Source organism: Malaclemys terrapin, chromosome 3 (assembly GCF_027887155.1).
Source record: "Malaclemys terrapin pileata isolate rMalTer1 chromosome 3, rMalTer1.hap1, whole genome shotgun sequence".
Lineage (NCBI taxonomy): Eukaryota > Metazoa > Chordata > Testudines > Emydidae > Malaclemys > Malaclemys terrapin.
In genome coordinates, this window is record NC_071507.1 from 10,154,275 (window position 1) to 10,173,869 (window position 19,595).

Below are 19,595 nucleotides of genomic sequence, written 5' to 3' on the forward strand. Positions count from 1 at the left end.
TTCTTGTGCCCAAGCAGGAACCGGCTGACTGCTGGTTACTCTGCTTGCACAGAGGGACGATGACTGTTTCATGCCTCCTTTAGCCCCACCACAAACCAAATCCCAGCGCCCATCATGTCCGCTGCAGCCATTTTAGAGGTGGCCCATTTAAAAAGTAGTGTGTGTGTGGGGGGGGAGGCGGTTGTACTGTCTGCCCTTAGGTTATTTGGGGGGCAATCAGTGGCGAAGCCTATGCAAAAAAACAACCAACCAAAAAACCCCAAACACCACCAGAGGCCTTGACTTGCTGTTAGCGCAATTACAGCGAGCGAGGGCAACAGGGGCGCCACGTGGATAGCACCGCAGTGCCTCGACACCCCGTTTTATAGAGCAACGGCCCGGCTCCAAGACTGGCCGTCGCAGTTTCTTGTCTAGGGCAGAAGCGGGATCCTTCACAGGCTCCAGGAGCCCCCGGAAATGGAGCGGCAGAGCCCCGAGGCTTTCTTTTAACACCGAGAGGCGCCCCTCTCCCCCAGTGCTCCTACGCGTGCCAGGCGAAGCGTTTGGACCCGTTTGCAGAGCTGCGGGCACGAGCAGGTCCAGACGCGAGCTCCGAACTCGTCCCTGCTTTTGTGCTCCAGCGGGGGATACCTTGGACAGCTCCCCCACCCGGCATTCCTCCACCCCCCCTTTCCTCCTCCTCCTCCTCCTCCTCCAGCTCCCAGCCACGCTGCTAGCTTGGTGCATTTCGCAGCCTGACCGTGCAGCGCCAGAGCCGGGAGCTCGCTCTTGGCCCCGACAGGAATTCCCGGCTCCAGCGCCCGGCGGAGAGAAGTATGGATGTGAGGCTCAGAGCCGGGCTGCTGCGGGTCCCGGGCCTGCTGTGCCTAGTCCGTGAGTAGCGCTCCGACGGGCGGGCGGGCTGAGGCTAGGGCTCCACCGGCGAGGGGACCTGCCCGGCTTGCGGGCGCGTGGGGAGCTCCGAGCATCCTCGGGCGGCTGTCTGGGAGCTGAGCCATGGGGATCCGTTACAGGCGGCTGCCTTGCCCGGAGAAGGGCTTGCAATAAAGCCGATTCATTTCATGCAAAGGGCTTAAGTGGGGGTGGGGGACTTGGCTGCAGAAGAGCAGGGCAAAGGGGTAACTTTTTTTTGGCCCACCACGCTGCAAGCGGAGCACGGCGCCGCCAGCAAGACCCGGGTGTCTCTACCGATCTGTTTTGTTCCCGCAGATGCCATGGCTCGAATCGGGGCCGAGCAAGAAGTGGAGAACCTCTCCGGGCTCTCCACCAGCCCCGGAAAGGATATTTTTGTGGTGCGGGACAACGGCACCACGTGTCTGATGGCCGAATTTGCAGCCAAAGTGATGGTCCCTTATGATGTGTCGGCCAGCAATTATGTCGATGTAAGAGGGATTTAGGTTCCCTTGGTAGGGTCCGCTTTCAACTGGCGGGGCTGATCTTTTAGAAAGGGACGTAGTATGTTCGCTTAGCCTCGGGCCCGAAAGCCAATAACATAATGTCCCGTGTTCAAAATGAAGATCTCAGCCCATCCCGCTAATGACCCCACTGCCTCTTAGCAAGGTAATGCAAAAAACCGTGGCTCTGGCGAGCCAACAGTATTTTAGCGCCATTAAGGGATCTCGATGCTAATTGAAAACCCCTCTCTGTGTCCGTGCGCTTTGCCAGCAGAAATGATTCAGAATAGCGAATCCAGCTGCGTTTGGACAGAGAAAGTTGTCAATGCCTGAAATAGCGTCAGGAAAGAACCCAGTTCCCTATAGGCAAATGTATCTGCTTTCCTGTAGGTTCCCCTTTTCGCTCCTACCCTTAAGGGCATATTTTTTTGCTTGGGTTGGAGGGGGAAGGATCACCTTTTTTTCTGATAACATCTGCATCTGAAGAAGTGAGTTTTTTTTTTTTTTTTTTTTTTTTTTTTTTTTTAGCCAGGAAAGCTTATGCCCAAATAAATCTGTCAGTCTTTCGGGTGCCACCGGACTCCACGGTTACCCCGATACTTTTCTCTGATGTTATTTTATATCGGAGCCCATGTAAACTACCCCCTTCTATTGTCCCTAATCATTAACCGTTGGGACTGGTGTTGGTCATCCGGCCTTTCTTTTCGGTTGTTGAACGTGTGTTGTGTTGTTTGCGCATTTAGCTGATAACAGAAGAAGCTGAGATTCCGCTTTCCCGAGGAGCAGAAGTGAGGGGGAAATGTGGCACTACCGAATCGGAACTCCAAATATCGTGGCTAGACAAAGTTTACACCCTCAAACTGTATTTTGTAAAGGTAAGTGACTGGGTGATTGCTGTGTGCCTCCGCGTCCTGCTTTTTGTTTTCCCTTCTCACTAAAAATCAAGGACATCTGATGCCAGCAAAACCAGCCCGAAATCTTAAATTCGGTTTCATTTGAACTGGTCACAGGGAAACCCACAAGCGGGGAAATCCCGCACTCGGTGTGTGTTAAATGAGATGCGATCGTTGTAAAAACCGACCCACAACCATTATCAAAACGACGCGAGCTGTACATTTTAATGCCAGGGAAGTTCATTTACCGAAATAGCCATTTTTTAAAAATTTGGATTGGCAGGAAGGCCACAACACAACCAAAAGGCAAGAGGCGGTCTGGAAATTGAACAAGATCCAATTTGTCTATGATTCTTCGGAGCGAACCTACTTCAAAGATGCCGTCAATCGTAAGTGCTGGCTGGGAAAGGCCTTTTCCCCCACAAGCCAAAGAGCTTTTCCCTTGACCGTTGTTGTAGATGAAAATAAAAAAAAGGTAAACGGAACACTGAGCTGTTCGGGGTACCCGGGAGTAAAGCGGAAGGGGGCTGGGTTGTCTGATGAAATCAGGAGGAGTGTTGATTAAAATCCAATTTAATTACAAATACAATATTGCTCTACTGAAACCACAGCCAAATAGTCCAATCTTCCCAGCGTATGGGCCATGCCTGTGAAATGCAGCTATTCACCCACGCCTATAGCATGAATAGGTAAAGAAGGAACATGGAGACAAACTAATTTCCCCCCTAACTGCTACACTGACCCCCTCCCGCTTCTATCTATCTATCTATCTATCTATCTATCTAGTACAATTTGCTCGCAGTCCCCAGATATTCTCCTTGCCGTGGCGAGAAAACCGTATTTGCCCCAATCTGCTTGCTAGGCTTAAAGCTTAAAGCAAAGCTTAAACACAACGTTTCTGGCTTTGGGAGATGAATTCAGCGCGTTTTCTAACCAAGGCGGTATCTAGCTGCTGGAAAACTGCCCCCGTCTTCATCCCCGCTCTGCATCCGCTATTGCAGATTGCGGCAGGTCTACACTGCATTCAGGAGAGTAGGAAAATGCCTGTGTTTTCAGTCCCTAGAGCCCACCTCCCACATTCTGCTATAACCTCAGTTTCTTCCTCTACCACTGATCACTGCGGCTGGCAGTTGCTGTACCAGATCTTGTTCTCCTGCAGATCAATGGGTGTTTTGAAATTGACTTCAATAGGAACAGGATTCAGGTCCTATGTGCGGTTAATTTGAAGGAAACCACCTCTGGACTGAATCACTTAAATGGTAATAAGGGATGGACGTTTACCTCTTGTTTTCTTTTCTGATGTTGGGGCAGAGGGGATTGCACTGGTACTGCTGTGTACGTACACTCACTCACTCACTCTCTCTCTCTCTCTCTCTCTCTCTTTCTTACTTTTCTTCCCACCTTTTGTTTCCTTTCTCAATCTTTCCTCCTTCACTCATCTGAGTTTGTTTCTTTTGATACTTTCCCTCCTCCGCCCCTTTTCTTTACGGTACATGAACGATAGGCATCTCAGTGGGATAGTATTGGGGGGAACTTGAAGCACTGGAATGGGTTCCCTAGGGAGGTGGTGGAATCTCCTTCCTTAGAGGTTTTTAAGGTCAGGCTTGACAAAGCCCAGGCTGGGATGATTTAGTTGCGGATTGGTCCTGCTTTGAGCAGGGGGTTGGACTAGATGACCTCCTGAGGGTCCCTTCCAACCCTGATATTTTATGATTCACCATTTTCTTGATAAATTGAAAGACAGCTATCCTTTTATGTCCTAATAATTGCCCCTACCTCTGAGTATTTCAGAAACTATTTGGCTTCAATTAGATATCATGTTTATCATTCTTAACCACCAGTAGTTCATTTCTCTTCCAAGCACAAAACCCTGGGGAAATACATTCTACATGTTCAGTTACATTTAAAAATAATTCTGTAATATGGGGACATCCACAATTCCATGCACATTGCTCAGTGATGTCTTAAAAAACCGACTTGCAACACATTTCTCCTGTAAGTGCAGGGAGTGCATATGGAATGTGTGTGTTTATAAACACTCATGTAAGCTGTACAAAATACACCATTTTTGTTTTGCAGATAGTCACATAAAACTTCTCATCCTGTAAGGCTCTAATTTGGCAGAGACTAGCGGCTCAGTTACTCTCATACAGGATTGGGGCCTTATTTTTTACAATGGTTGCAAACCCCATTAATTCTTGGTTTTGATAAAATGGCCAGTATATTAAATGTGGAATAACATCACGCTTCCCATTTTGTCAATGGGAATGCCAGCTTCACTAGGGGGGAAAAAGGCAAATTTACCCATTTCTACTAAGAACATAGTCTTTTGGGTTTGAAAACTAATGCATTTTAACTGAAAAATAAAGTTCACCCCAAAAGGGTTTGCATACCTTAATGCACCTCCCATAATTGAGTCTATAACATAATGTACAACTTTGAATTCTGAGTATTTTTCATCTTGTAGTGAATATTTTGCATGCCTCTAATACACAGCCACACACACATTAACCCTCACACACTGAGCAAATATGAAGCCCTATTGCTTTAGCATGTGAAACCTAATGATGAACACAAGGGCTGCAGATGATCAGAAAGGCAGAAGTTATTCATCATTCCATACAGCTGATCATGCACAGTCTTTGTATGCAGAAATATGTTTGACATAATGAGAAAATTTTGCCTTATTTCCACTTGGCTAATGATCATTTTTTTTTATTTCCAAGAAACACAGTAAGAGCTAGGTTGAGTCCTGAACTGAGTGTCTCAAGCTATTATTTTTTTTTTGGCACCCCAATACAGAGGCTACGTGTAACTGCAGTCCTTGCTGTTGCCTGCATGCTGGGAATATGGGGCCTGAGCCAAAGCCCATGGAAATTTATAGAAAACTTCTCATTTGCCTCAGTGGGCTTTGGATCAAGCCCGCTATGCGGCCAGCACTGCTAGCATCACTACATTGATTGAGAAAGGTGGAGCAATGTCTCCACTTTACACTGGGAATAGAGGGAAGTATACATTCCTAACGCTTGGTGCAGTGGCCGTACTCTACTCACCGGAGAGTTCCCACAACGCTGCCTGGAGCTCCCATTGGGTGGAGTGGCTCTGCTCCACTTCCTAGTTGAGTTCTGTGTTGTTTAGAAGGCACAATCCAGCCCCAAGAATAGCTATTGATTTATGAAAGCACATGCCCACCTCCCCGCAATCCAGGCACATCTCCACAGGGTTAACGTTCTTAGCAACACTGGCAACTGCCAGATTTTGGGGTCTAACTGTTTCACTGCTATTTATGTGGTCTCAACAGCTGGGAAGCACACAGCCAGCTCGCACCACCTTTCTGCCTTACTCACCCCAGCTGGGAAATCCTACGAATGCCAAGCTCAGCAGACCATCTCCCTCATCACCAGCGATCACCGGAGAACCGTAACTCTCTTGCTGTCAGAAGTCCGCATTCAGCCCTTTGACATCAGTGCTGACTTTGTCTTCAGCGAAGGTAGGAATGTGCGGCAAAATCATTTTGAGCCTAATCTCTGGCCTAGCCCTGCATCTCTTGCACACCCCAAACTCCCAGTGACTTCAATGGGAGTTTTGAGTGTGCTGTCTATACAGGATCAGGCTTTTATTGGGACATTCAACATGATCCTTGCCTCCAAACTCCTCCTGGGAATTAGGCGCTGAAGCACTTTTGAAAATCCCAGCAGGTGCCTATCTGCATCATGAGGAGCCTAAATTCCTTTACCGATCTGTCCCGAGGTCCCTAGGCTGTCTGTCTTTTGTGGGGCAAGTGACAATTGGTTGTGATTTGTCTAATGCTTTTGGCACGTGCACGGATTCTGTAATGCATCATCCAAACAGTCAGCCAGCATTCTATTGGTCTGCATAACATTGCAGAGGGAAGTTGGCAGGCGACTCTGGGCCTTTCTAATGATTAGTTCAGGTGGACACAGGAGGCAGAGATCTAAAGGCTTCTTTCAGCACTACAGTCTGAAATGGACTGTGTGTGGGGTTGGTGAGGGAGGTGGAACTGCACTGAGACTGGGTTATGGGGAGAGGAGGTAAGAGCAGAGGCCTCAGTCACTGCAGCAGGAGGGATGAAGGCCAGGGAGATACAGGCTGCTACCTTTCCCTGCCCAAACTATTGCTGGGTCTTAGTGCTCCATAGATTTTATTGCTTTCTCAGAAGACGGGGTTGCCCCCCACTGTTTGGGGACTATTGATGAATTGGTCTGTGGTCCAGAGAACTGCATTTGTTGCATGGTGTATTGTGAATACAGCAGGGATCTGGAAGAGGAAAATGGTTTTGTGGTCAAGGCACCGGACTGGGTCTCTGGGGACGTGGGGTCAATCCTCAATTCTGCTACAGATTTCCTGTGTGACCTCAGGCAAGTCCCTCATTTTCCCTGTGTCTCAATCCCCCTTCTGTAAAATCACCCTAATAACACTTCCCAAGTTCATAGGGGTCTGGTGAGGATAAAATCCATTCATGTTTCTGAGGTTCACAGAATCTGTAGTGATAAATGCTATACTAAAGCCACTAAAGAAAGAAAGAGAAAGAAAGAAATCCTTATTCAATGCAGTGTTTGGAGGGTGTGGAGCAAATGAAACCTGGACCCTCCCACTGAACAATGAAGATAAAAAGAAATATTGAACAGTTGTCTTTGCCACGGAGTACCGTCCATCTTGTGCACTGAACGAGGCAGGGAACCTGCAGGAAAAGTAGTCGGAGGTCATGTAATTAGTCAGTGTCCTGTAATTCACAGGCAGAAAATTACAGATGGGTGGGTAACTCTGTCATTTCCTCACTTTTCAGTACTTAATTCTTTTAATGTAGGGTTTTTAAAAATATAGAATAGACAGAAGCTGCTTTTGTGTTTTGTACGTTTTTGTTTTTCCTGATTTGGTCAACTTTATGATCAAAGAAAATCTAGTTTAACAGAAAATATTGTCAGAACTGTATTGTTCTCTGTGTTTTTTGTTGTTGTTGTTCAGAATCTGCTGTTAGCACATTGTACTGTGGCTTTTATTTATTTATTGCTGCAAGTATGTTTGTACCTGAAATGCTTAGATTAATACTTACAGGGTAAAATCCTGGCCCCATTGAAATCAATGGGAGTTTTGCCATTGATGTCAATGCAGCCAGGATTTCATCCAAGATATTTCTATGGGGCTTGATCCTGTTGTCTTATAACTCAGGCAAAACTCCCAAATTCTGCTCTGTTATCTGGTGTTCCTCTGGAGTCATGCCACTGACTGACTGAATTAGAGCTACTCCAGTTTTATACCACGTTAAATAAAGGTTTAGTTTGGACCAACGGTCATTTTGCCTGAGTTAGTATTTTAGGATCATTCCCCTGCAAATTCCAGCTTTACTGGATTAATTAAGTCTATCATTATTCCTAAACAAGGTGAAGTAAATAATACATGGAGTAGCCAGATCCGTTACTAATTAACTGATGATTAGAAAAGGGTGGCGTTCCTTGTCAAACATAACATTTAAAATATTGAATTGTGTCATTCTACCTGTGGGAAATAGCTCACCGTGTAGTAATACAAACACTTACTGCAAAGCACAGCGCTTATTACCACAAGTACTATTCCCCTAAATTACATAGCAAACATATGCTGTTACAGGCCCTGACTCAGCCGGAGCTAGAGATGCCTGCATTACTCACAGTGAAGATGGGAGGGAATTATATAAGTCTTCTCTATCGGCACAAATAAATCCTCTATTCCTTGCCATGCCACCATGTATTCTGTATAAACCACAGGAAAAAATATTATAGACATTTCAGAGAGATTTTTTTGACACTTTTCAGATGCTATTTTTTTGTATCCTCCACCTGCAAATCTAGGCTTCCTAGTATGATGGGTACAACTGAACAGGCCTTGGGGGTGTGGGTTGGGGGGAAATTTATAACTGAAATATGCAAATTCTTATTAAAATTACCCAGCGTAGCTTTTCTGTCTGTACATAATATCCAAGTTGTAAAGTCTGCTATCTCGTACCATAGCTAGCCAGCAACCAGCACTTTATACCATTCACAAAAGGCCTTTCCTGATTTTCTAATGGCACAACGCTTCTCTTTGAACCATAATGGGCATGTAAATGCGTCACTTGTCCAGGACTCAACACTACCCAGGCTAGGTCTAGGACAATGTAATTGCATGTGGGAATTCTATCTTTTGAGGAAAAGAGATAATATTTATTTGGAAAACTTGTGAGGTTTGTTTTGTTTTTTTTGAATGGTGGCTGTTTGAATTAGTCCCAAGGGAAAGTAAATAGCGGGCAGTGTACAGATGAGGTGGTCAGAGATGCCAGACAGATGTAAGTTATCACATAGCTCCACAATTTAACAAATGATTCTGCCATTTATCATGTGCATACCATTACTACATATGTGGGATGTCTGCGTACAGGGCATGTATGTAAATATAAATTATGCATTATTATTTGTTCAGCTTGGGATCTCCCGCTAGTCTTAAATTACAGTAATTAGCCTGCTCCTTTGCAACTCATTAATTTCACATTTGGTAAAATTTCTATTAATTATGAACAAGCTACATAATACTTTAAAATATATTAGAATTGAGAAAGAGATCTGCTAAATCTGAAGAGACTTTTATCTGCAGGAGGACTGGTGCGCTTTTAAAACAGAGATGTCAGTATGAATTAAATAGTGAGAACTCTTGTCCTTACCATTTACAAATTGGCTTCTGAACCGTCCCATAGAATTTTGTAGAGAATTGTAGCTTTTGTTAATGGTTAACCAACCCAACAGAATGTCTATTACACGTTTAGTACATATTTGTCTTTAAGTCCTTTCCCCCAACCCTTACAAATACATTCATTGCTTTTATTTCTTTCCTACACCCAACGCTAGTGCTGGTTGAATGCTTTTTGTTTGAAAATTTTTTTGGTGACAAAAATGGCCTGTTTTGAAAACAGATTTTTCTTTTAAAATTTCAGTTGAAAAAAAGGAAGGGGGGAGGAAGCCCAAAATTAACCCTCCCCCATCAAACCAAAAAATGTTCAGTTTTTGTTTTTTTTACTGAAATAAAAATTTCCCACTTTTTTGGGATGAATATACTTATCATTTTCAACCAGTTCTGTATTTGCCACATGGCCCTCTACTTTCCTATCCCTAGTATAACCATACTGTTTTAACAATACCGGTCTAGTTAAAGCAGAACAACCTCCTAGTATGGACACAGTTATACTGGTATAAAGGTACTTATACTGTACAGCTTATTCCCATAAAGGAAGGGGAAACCAAAAAACAGTAATCCTATAAAGAAGACATGTCCCCACACAGCACTAAAGAGCTGGGAACTGGGGTGGAATCGGGACCTGGAGGCTGTGAGTTAGAGGCACCACGGAGGTACCTACCTAAGGGCCAGATTTTTCAAAGGTGCTCAGTTCTTTTCAAAATCTAGCCACGTATGAACATTGAACATTTCTGCAAATCTGGCCCATCATGGCAAATCCAAAGTCAACGGGAATCTTTCCAGCAACTTTGAATATGGCCCTATATTTTGCTGGTTCGGGGCAATGGGCAGGGGAACTGTTTTCTAATTTTTATCTCATTGATGTCTGTTCTAATACAGAGGGCTGAACAAGAAAATGTGCATGTTAGCCGTTAACCTGAACAACATGGGTACTCACGGGGGGAAAAAAAAATCCTACTATCAACTTATACAGGGCATAGTTGTAGGGCAGCCTGATTCTGATCTCTCTTACATTGCATGTGTGTCAGGAATTACTCAACAGAGTTATACCAGAGTAAACAGCATAAATGAGAAGAAAATTAGCCCATGATTTTATCCTTCTCTTGAGTATAGGGTAAGCACTCCCCACAGAAGCCAAGGCATGCCACGATAAATACGTTGTGCTTCCTTTGACAATATGACGCTCCTAAGGAATAAATGACCATGCATAAATAACTCATATCAGCTTGTGTAGAGAATATGTTTTAGGGTACAGATATATAAATGACACCACAGCTGAGTAGCCTGCCTCCCAAAGTAGAAACGTCAGTGCTCACCATTGAGTTGAGGGAGTTATATTCCAGACAGTCTTTGTTTGCTGAGCAATTGGCTTAAAAAAAAAAAAAAAAAACTGACAAGAAGGACAAGTTGTTGTTTCTTGCTTACAAAAGGGTTCCATCTTGCAAAGTGCTGGGCACTATGCCCTGATCCAGAAATGCACTCCAGCACATGCTTAACTTTAAGTGTGACAGATCCCACTGATTTCAATGGGAATACTCACGTGCTTAAAAGTTAAGCATGTGCTTTAGCGCTTTATTGGACTGGGGCCAAAAGAATTTCCCTGCTACTGTGGGAAAGGAGATTTTTTTTTGGGGGGGGGGGGGAGGGCGTATTCTCCCCTCAATGAGCGCGTTTAATGTCACTTATGGGAATTATGTGACTCATGATGCACTGTAATGGTACAGTCACAGGGAGATACCATAGTGCATCATGGGCTGTGTAGCCAGCCAGGGAGTAGGGACCATAGGTGAGCATATGGGCATGATGGACCCAGAACTACAGCTCCCATCAGACACCCCAGTGGCTTAGGCAAACTCAGAAGTTAATCTTGATATGAATTGAAACGTTCCATTTTGATTTTCCTGCAGAAAACTTTTTGATTTCAACGAAATCCCCTTTTCTGATGGGAGAATGTTCCAGCTGAAATTTTTTGACTGTACCACTGTTACGCTTGTGGTCCAAGGCTGAGGACAAGGGCTGGGGAATTAGGAGGGTTGGGTTCTATTGCTGGGTCCTCCACTGCTCCTCTCCCTTTGAGCAAGTCCCTTTACCTCTGCATCATGCCTTGTTCCATCCACCTGGAAGAGGAGAGTCACAGCACTTACCTACCACGGAGAAGTGGTGTGTGTCTCAGTGCTTGTAAAGTGCTTTGCTCTCCTTGGACGAACGGTGCTACATAAATGCAAAGTATTATGATTATCTCTCTGTGAGCAATCAGGGTCCGTAGCGTTTTAATTCCCCCGGCAAACACGTGCTTGCTTAAAACTCACCTATCTTCCGTTACGTGCGGTCACATCCTGAGTCTGGAATAGGCTGCCAAGGGAGGCTGTCGAATCCCTGTCATTGGAGGTTTTTAAGAACAGGTTAGACCAGGGATTACGAGACATTTCGTTTACGTGGACCATCCACAGGACCTGTCCCCTGCAGCTCCCAGTGGCCATGGTTCGCCATTCCCGGCCAATGGGAGCTGCAGCAAGCAGCAGCCAGCACATCCCTGCAGCCTGCCACTTCCCACAGCTCCCATTGGCTGGGAATGGCGAACTGTGGCCACTGGGAGCCGTGCCTGTAGACGGTCAATGTAAACAACTTGTCTCCTGGCCTGCCAGCGGATTACCCTGATGGGCTGTGTGCTGAAGGTTGCCGACCCCTGGGTTAGACAAACCTCTGTCAAGGATGGTCTAGGCAGGGGCGGCTCTAGCTTTTTTGCTGCCCCAAGCAGGGTCCTGCGGATTCGGCGGCTTGCCTGCGGGAGCTCCACCGGTCCCACGGCTTTGGCGTACCTGCTGCTGAATTGCCGCCGAATCCGCAGAACCTGCAGACCTCCTGTGGGCAAGCCGCCGAAGGCTGTCTGACTGCCGCCCTCGCAGGGACCGGCAGGGCACCCCCCCGCAGCTTGCCGCCCCAGGCACATGCTTGGAGCGCTGGTGCCTGGAGCCGCCGCTGGGTCTAGGTTTACTTTGTCCTGCCTCAGAGCAAGGGGCTCAACTAGATAACCTCTCGTGGTCCCTTCCAGCTCTCCATTTCTATGATTCTGTGACTCTGAGTCCACTGATCAACCAAGACCCGGGTGTCCCTCTCTGAAATGGTGAATAGAAGGGTCAATCAAGGAGAAGAACATGTTCATCAAGCTGAAAATCTCACCTGTGCAGGATAGGGAGACAGCCTTGCTAATGACCCTACAAATCCACCCTCTGGAACTACCTCCCCACTCCATTCCACTCCATTCTCTCTCCATTGACCCAGTGGTTGGTAGTCACAGAAGGGCAAGATCCCTCTCGGGCCACACAAAGGATTTGGGAAGTAATTTGCATCAGTTTTTCTCTTCCCCCTAACCAGCCCGTTTCCACCTACACACCAAAGAACTCCACAGCACTTATCCAGAGAGCAGACTTTGACCTTTTCCACCCATCCTCACTCTTGGGTCCGGGGGCCATCTTGAGCACTTGCTCCCAGTGTGTGTCCAGTCTGTGTGGCCTTACGGAATGCCCACACCCCCTAACACCTGTCACGTAGCTCCCTGGAGCTTAGTTCTCACTCTGTGATCTATAGACTTTCCCATGCACAAAACACAACCGGGGAGATGACTCCCCAGTCCTTTTTGACTGAACTAACCAGACACTCTTCCACCACTGTCTCTTCTTAGAGGTTGAAGGTGATGCCTCTCCAGGACAGTCTACAGGGAATTCCACAACTGACAATCTGAGACTGAAGTGGGCTAATTACAATATGATTTTTAAAGTAAGAATAGAGAAGCTCAGATTAAAGCAAAAGCAAATATAGTAAATATAGTGTGATGCTTTGCAAAGCTCACTGGGCATGATCCAACGCCCACTGAAATCAATGAGATCTTTCTATTGACTTCCTTGGGTTTTGGCCTGGGGCTCTAAATAGATTTGCTTTGGGTTGAGTTAGAGTGAATTAAAATGAATTAATAAATAACAACATTATTTGCTCTTATAAAGCACTTTTTATTTATAGATCCCTTAGAAATTTACAAAGCAACCCCATTGGCCAGGCAGCTCCCTCAGTCAATAGTCTGTGACTATTAAGAACATTACAGACTTTGAATCAGCTGATTGGCTGGGTTTAAAGAGACAAGAATCATATAGTTTTTAGCATTCCCTTATCATTAATTCTGCTTTTTATCAAATATGAAAAAAACGGATAGATTACTGCCTTTGGGCTAAATTATGGAGTTTTTAAACAAAAAGTTTTTTTTAAAAGCAATCAATTTCCTTTCACCCATTACACTTATGCAAACATTGCAAGAAATACATATTTCCTGTTACAATGTTCTTGTGACTTTTTTCTGCTTAAAATAATAGTTGACGTCTGAGATGTGCAACTTGGCTCGTAAACAGTTCTCATTGCAGAGGACATGGTTGGCGTAGTTTGGAAAAAAATGAATTTAAAATAAGGGAGTTAAGATGTTTGACATGGTGGCATTGAGCAGGTGAGGTGGAAAATTTGATTACGTTGTAAGATGTGATGTTAAAGATCAGTGGGGTGTATATGTCCAGCAACCAGTGATCTGCTCAGTATGGGGACAAGGGGCATTAAGATTTTGGCAGTGAAGTGTGGAGGTCCGGTGAGCTGAACAGGTCTGATGCAGGGAACTTACGAGCTTTGCTGTTGAAGCCAGCACGCCTTGTAAACTAACTGTTAGCGATGCACACAGTAGCTGATTCCCATGGCATTTAGGCACCTAAAATCTTTGAAGATTTGGGCCTAAATTCTTTGAATGTGAGACAAGGGCAAGAGTGGTTGTAGCTCCTCTGCGCTGCTCGCATAGGTCATTAGGGCCACTGGATCTATGTAATTCTGGCTTCTGTGTCCCTTACTTTAGCTCTCCTCCACACTCAACTCTGCTCTCCACACTAGCCTTTGCAGGTTCAATACCACAAATGTCTGTGTGTCCATATGCCTGTGGGTTGGAAACAACATTCCAATGGGATTCTGACTGTCATTAGATGGAAGGGGTGTTTTTAACCAAACCCTGGCATCAATTTTTGAATCCTGAATAATAACCAGTAGCCACTTCCTCCCTCTTTTTTTAACTGCACTGCAGCAATTGTGGCCGTGTCTATAACAGAGTACTGGTGATTAATCACTGTTCTGGCAAAAACAGTGCAGGGACTGAATTGAAAAGGAGACGGCTAAAATACTTTTCACATCAATGTTTTTTCTTGCCTTCTTTGTTTTTGTTTTTAAAAAGCTTAATAATCGAATTCTTTCCCCAGATAGATTAGCCCCTTTCTCCATGGCCAGCTGCTTTTTGTACCCGGAGTTTTGAATAGTTGCTTTATGAACCTCAGCAGCTCAAAGGAATTGTAATAGAACCAGGAGTGTGTCAGCAATAAATGGCAGATTCTCAGCGGCTTTAAGTTGTCAGAATTCCATTTGAGCAATGTCCCTGCAGTTACTGCCTGGCTTTGTGTATGGGTGGGTGATTATGCCCTCTTGTGGCTGGCATACATAGAGGATAAGGGATTCACATCACTCAGAGGAGTTCTCCTTTAGTTTTAGTGGTAGAGGACTGTGTTCCAGAGTCAGGTAACCAGGGTGTCAGGCCTGACCATCTTTAATAATATGGGGGAACTGGTATTTAGGTTGTCTAACACTTTCCATTAAGATTCACACAACCTTTATTTGAGAAGCTCCTTCACCTCCATTGTTTGCAGCAGGCATTTGAAATTTGGCAGGGAGAAAGCCCTGTGGCCAGAGAAGTGCCTTTTCTTTCCCCCCTGAAAATCTGAGAGAGACTTTTGAAAATTGCAATTTTTTCTTCTGTCATTTGCACTGTCAGCAAAATTTTAGCAGCACCCTCTCAGCCTCCTGAGTGGTGTCCAGCTTGTTCAGTGAATAAGGCTGTGGAAAAAATACGATGTGATCATCTAACTAAAGACTGCATCATAATGCATATGCACAAGGGCATCACATTAAGATTGTATAGATCAACTAGATTCTGGCATTTCCTAACTTTTGAGTGCTTGACTGTGCTGTCTAAATAACATGTTTTGTATGTAATTGTTATATATTGCCGTTGTACCTAGAGGTCTCTGCCCCATTGAACTAGCATTGTACAAATGAAGAGCTTGCAAACTGTGCATATGCAATTTATCTAGTAATTGTGGCTGTTGCCTGTAGGGCATTGATGCATTTGCATTAGTGCACATCTTCATCCCGAGCCTGCAGAGTCCTTATCCAGGGTATCTTTACTCCCACATTCCATCTCACTGAAATCAGTGGGAGCACTGTGGGTTGGGTCTTCAGCTTCGCTCTGTGGACGTTTACACCCACTGAGGAGCTGGATCAAAGACTGAACTACCCGCTTTCACCTTCAGGATAGTCCCTGCAGGACAAGATGCAGGCACATTGATAAGTCATTGCAGCTGCTCACGCTTTCCCTACTATGTAGATAAAGGACTTCAAACCCAGGGCTGTTAATCTGGAAATCAAAGCGTGCCCCACCATTCAGCGGTAACTGCAGTGCTAATACCCTTGCACTGGGCCAGATTATAGAAGGGGAGGGATGAATAGGCCATAACTCTGCTTCACTATCAGACCCTGAAGTGAACTCACAGGGCTGGCAGTTAGGAAGAAACAAATCGCCCTTTTTTTAAATTTGCAAACCGAACAAAGGTGATTTGGAGTCAAGAGACAACGAGCCCCCGTGAGGCCATTTTTACAGTCACTTTTCAGCAAAGGAAGGCACTTCAAAAATAAAAAAGACTATTAAGACAGACCAAGGTGCTATGGTAATAATAATAATAATAACAATAATAAATTGACATGACTTGTTGAAAGTTAAGCATGTGTTTAAGTGTTGGCCTGAACCAGGGCCTACAGTGGTTAATGCTATTTTAGTTTTCTTTAGAACAGTTGAGCCACCAATAACTAATGATTTTTCCTTTCTTTCATTGCTACTGAATGTGATTTTATTCTGGACAGATGATTTCACTGTAGGCATTATTCAGTTAGCTTTATTTCACTGGCGAAGTTCATTTTGCACTACAGAACAAGTTAATATTTAAAATATTTCATCATCTCTTTCTCTCTAATTGCAGAACATAAGTGTCCAGTGGACGAGAGGGAACAGTTAGAAGAAACCCTGCCTTTGATTTTGGGTCTGATATTGGGGTTGATGATTGTGATAACCGTCTGCATTTACCATATCCACCACAAACTGACAGCCAACCAGGTACAACTTCCTCGAGACAGATCTCAGTACAAACACATGGGATAGATGGCAGGATGCATCCAAACTGAGTACTTATCAGGTAGACAAAGCAAAAGCACTTTTTTTCTGTAGGTGAGGACACACACGCATGATATATCTACAGTATAATGGCCAAATGGAGATGAAAACACTCTTCACAGTCAAAGCTTCATGCTTTGAGGGCAAAATTCTCTTCTCATATTCAAACCCCAACATTTTACTCTCCCCACATATGCAGCACTCCCTTGCCATACATGTATGAAGAGCTGGGTATTGGAGTGAAGATTTACTACTCAGAGTTTTGCTCTAAGCATTAATTTAGTGTATTCATTATTAAGAGCCATGTCCTGCATTCCTAACACACTAGAAATTCCCCTGGAAGTCAATGAAAGGAATCTAGGAGTGGCCACAAAGTAGACATTTTATTCTGAAAAATCCAGGCCAGACCTTCAGCTGGTGTAAATTGGTGTAGCGCCAGTGAAGTCAAAGTCAGCTGATTTCAACCAGCTGAGGAACTGACCAGGCATTTAAGGTTGAGAGAGGAAAGTTCGGTTTTGCTTCCGAGTTACACTTACGAACCTGTTGATGCACAAAATATAGAGCACCACGCTACTGCAAGTCAATCAATGCTTCTGGCTGGGCGTCCTGCACGTATTGTGATTGTCTTTGAAACGTTACATTGCTACCTGCACCTGACAATTTCACAACAAAACAAAAATGTTACCGTTACTATGCAGATCGTTTCAGGTGTTACCCAATGTAACAGAAAATACGAACTCTATCAGCTAATGTAAAACATTTTTAAAATGAATTAAAATATACACCCGTATAAAATTTGATTTGCCTTTTTATTGTGAAATGACCCAAGGTTGTCTATAAGCACTGGCCGTTTATAAGACTGAATGTAGATGTACGTGAAGAGCGTGTAGAATGATACAAAGGTGGATTTAGTTTGTGTTGGCAGTATCTTTGGTGCAATAATGGCTAATTGTACTGTAGTTCGTATGTTACAATGCGACCTAAAAAATTCATCCATCCTCCCAGCCATTTGCTTGTTTGCACATTTTATGAAACATGGGGTATTTCACTAACGTCCTGGTCCTGTTCCCATTGAAGTCACTGGAAAGACGCCCACTTTTAGTGCAATTTCAGTAGTTATTGAACCAAAATGTACTTTTCTCTTCTTATTTTACCTGATTTAAAGAGGAACACCTACAGAACATCTCCCTGAACTGCCTGTACTATATATTATGTGTTATGAGCCAAGAAAAATATTAATTCAAATCCTGAAACTACTGGAGAACTTATTTGTATGGTTTTTTATAATAAAATAATATATTTAGGGCCTAGTTCTCCTTCACAGTGAGGTCAGGATGGGCAGAGATGGTGTCCCTGGCCTGTGTTTACCAGAAGCTGGGAATGGGCGACAGGGGATGGATCACTTGATGATTACCTGCTCTGTTCAGTCCCTCTGGGGAACCTGACATTGGCTGCTGTTGGAAGACAGGACACTGGGCTAGATGGACTTTTGGTCTGACCCAGTATGGCCGTTCTTATGTTCTTGTGCCTCTTTATACCCCCCAGGAAGTATAAAGGGGCCTTAAAGAGGTGTACATTACATATATAAAATACACCCACTTTAAGGAGAATCAAGCCCTTATTTATTTATTTATATTAAGGGCTAGATTCTGCCTCTCATACATTGACTAGCACCTTACTACTTCAACAGCTTCACCGATATGAATGAGGCTAGTCATGAAGTAAGGTGCTGCTCAGAGGAAGGGTGGAAGATTCTGGCCCTTTCATAAGTGATCCCAGTTAGCTATCCTGGGATTCATGCACATAGTGAAAATAACACCGGGCCTGATTTTCCACTGCCTTGCACGTTGTGTGTGCACTCATTGACACCCCTGCAAAATCCGAATAATAGGAGCCTTTTCCGTCCACTTTGCAGCACTGCAAAGAACTTACACGAGGCGCAGGGCACTGGAGAACCAGGCCATTGACAGAAACAGGCAAGTCTAAAACCAAAACCAACCCCACTTGCCCTCCCTGCAGGAAAAATCCGGAGAAGAGGGACAGACCTTGCACTGTGCCCTAAAGCTCAAAAAAGCCAAGCTCTCTAGGATTAGCTGAGGAAGTGACTTACAGACTTGAGGGTACCCCACTGAAAGCTCCCCGTCCCACAAGACGCACACAACTCAATCTACAGATTCTAGCTTGAATGCCCCAGCTAACCTAAACGGCTGTGGTGCACCAAAAGGCTTGTGGCAAGACAATCTCATATCTAGCCTGGAACTAAAGGTTCTAAAGATAAAGCCGGCACCTTGAAAATAAGAAGTCAGTGCTGGTGTGGGATAATATGCACCTAATACTACATAACAGGTGCGCAGCCACACTTGGACACGACAGCTGGTGCAGAACAACCTTGTCCACATCCTAACCTCAGTCAGACACTGGGAAAGCAAAGAGCTCACACTGTCTAGTTCTGATGAAGCAGACATCAGCCACCGTCTGACAGCACCACAGCCTAAATCAAGTCTCTATGTCTCTGAGCAGCCTTGCAGGTATGTTGAGCAGATGAGAGCGAAATGTAGCACTCCATGCAAGAGGTCACTTGAAGCAGACAAGCAACTGCCCAAAAATGTGCTTTTGGGATCTCTTGGAAAGGAAAGCTAGACCCACTCAAGAGTATCACCTACCCAAAGGTTTCATTCCACAGCAGTATGCTAAAGATGACCATAGTGAACAGCTGAACTGCAACGTGGTCCAGTCAGTGTCATTAATGTTAGTCACACTCAGGTCTTATTTTCCCCCATGTCTGCAGGAAGAGAAGTGACAGCTCTTACTGTGATAAAGCTTTGGTCTTTGGGCTTTCAAACTTCAAGTGCAGGTGCTCTGGGTTTGTGCCACCATCATTAGAGGCAGGATCTGACTTAGAATCACGGAAGCTGGTTGTTGACGTACCCTCTAAGTCATCAGAATTCGCCATGGGAAATTCTAGCAGCACAGCTACGTACACCCCTGATGGAGAGGAGCAAGATGAAGAGCTGAGACTGTTGCTGTGTATAAGTAGAATGGGAAAGACCCTTTTTCTAATCAGACTCCAGCCTGGCCTGAAAGCCCCAAAGCCCCTACTAGCTCTAGCAGATGGAAGCGCTGAAGGGAATGATTTCACCTACCCTTTTCTCTACCGTAGATGCAGCAGCATTTGCTGCTGTGCTCCCCCCTTTTTATATTAATGGAACCGTTCCCTGGTGCTGAGATGCTCGCCTGTTCTCGCTGCTTTTCTCCGCATGTCTCCTCTGCCTTTGCCTTCCTTGTTGT

At 44.8% G+C, this 19,595-nt stretch overlaps 1 protein-coding gene across 1 annotated transcript; it reads left to right on the top strand.

Annotated features, from left to right (window-relative positions):
• Positions 1-573: 573 nt before the first annotated feature.
• LAMP5 (lysosomal associated membrane protein family member 5) lies at positions 574-17,105 on the top strand. Its single transcript, XM_054023246.1, has 6 exons — positions 574-873; positions 1,210-1,382; positions 2,138-2,269; positions 2,571-2,676; positions 5,589-5,777; positions 16,117-17,105. The coding sequence occupies exons 1-6, from the start codon at positions 816-818 to the stop codon at positions 16,293-16,295; spliced, it is 837 nt and encodes a 278-aa protein (XP_053879221.1). The 5' UTR covers positions 574-815; the 3' UTR covers positions 16,296-17,105.
• The last annotated feature ends 2,490 nt before the right edge of the window (positions 17,106-19,595 follow it).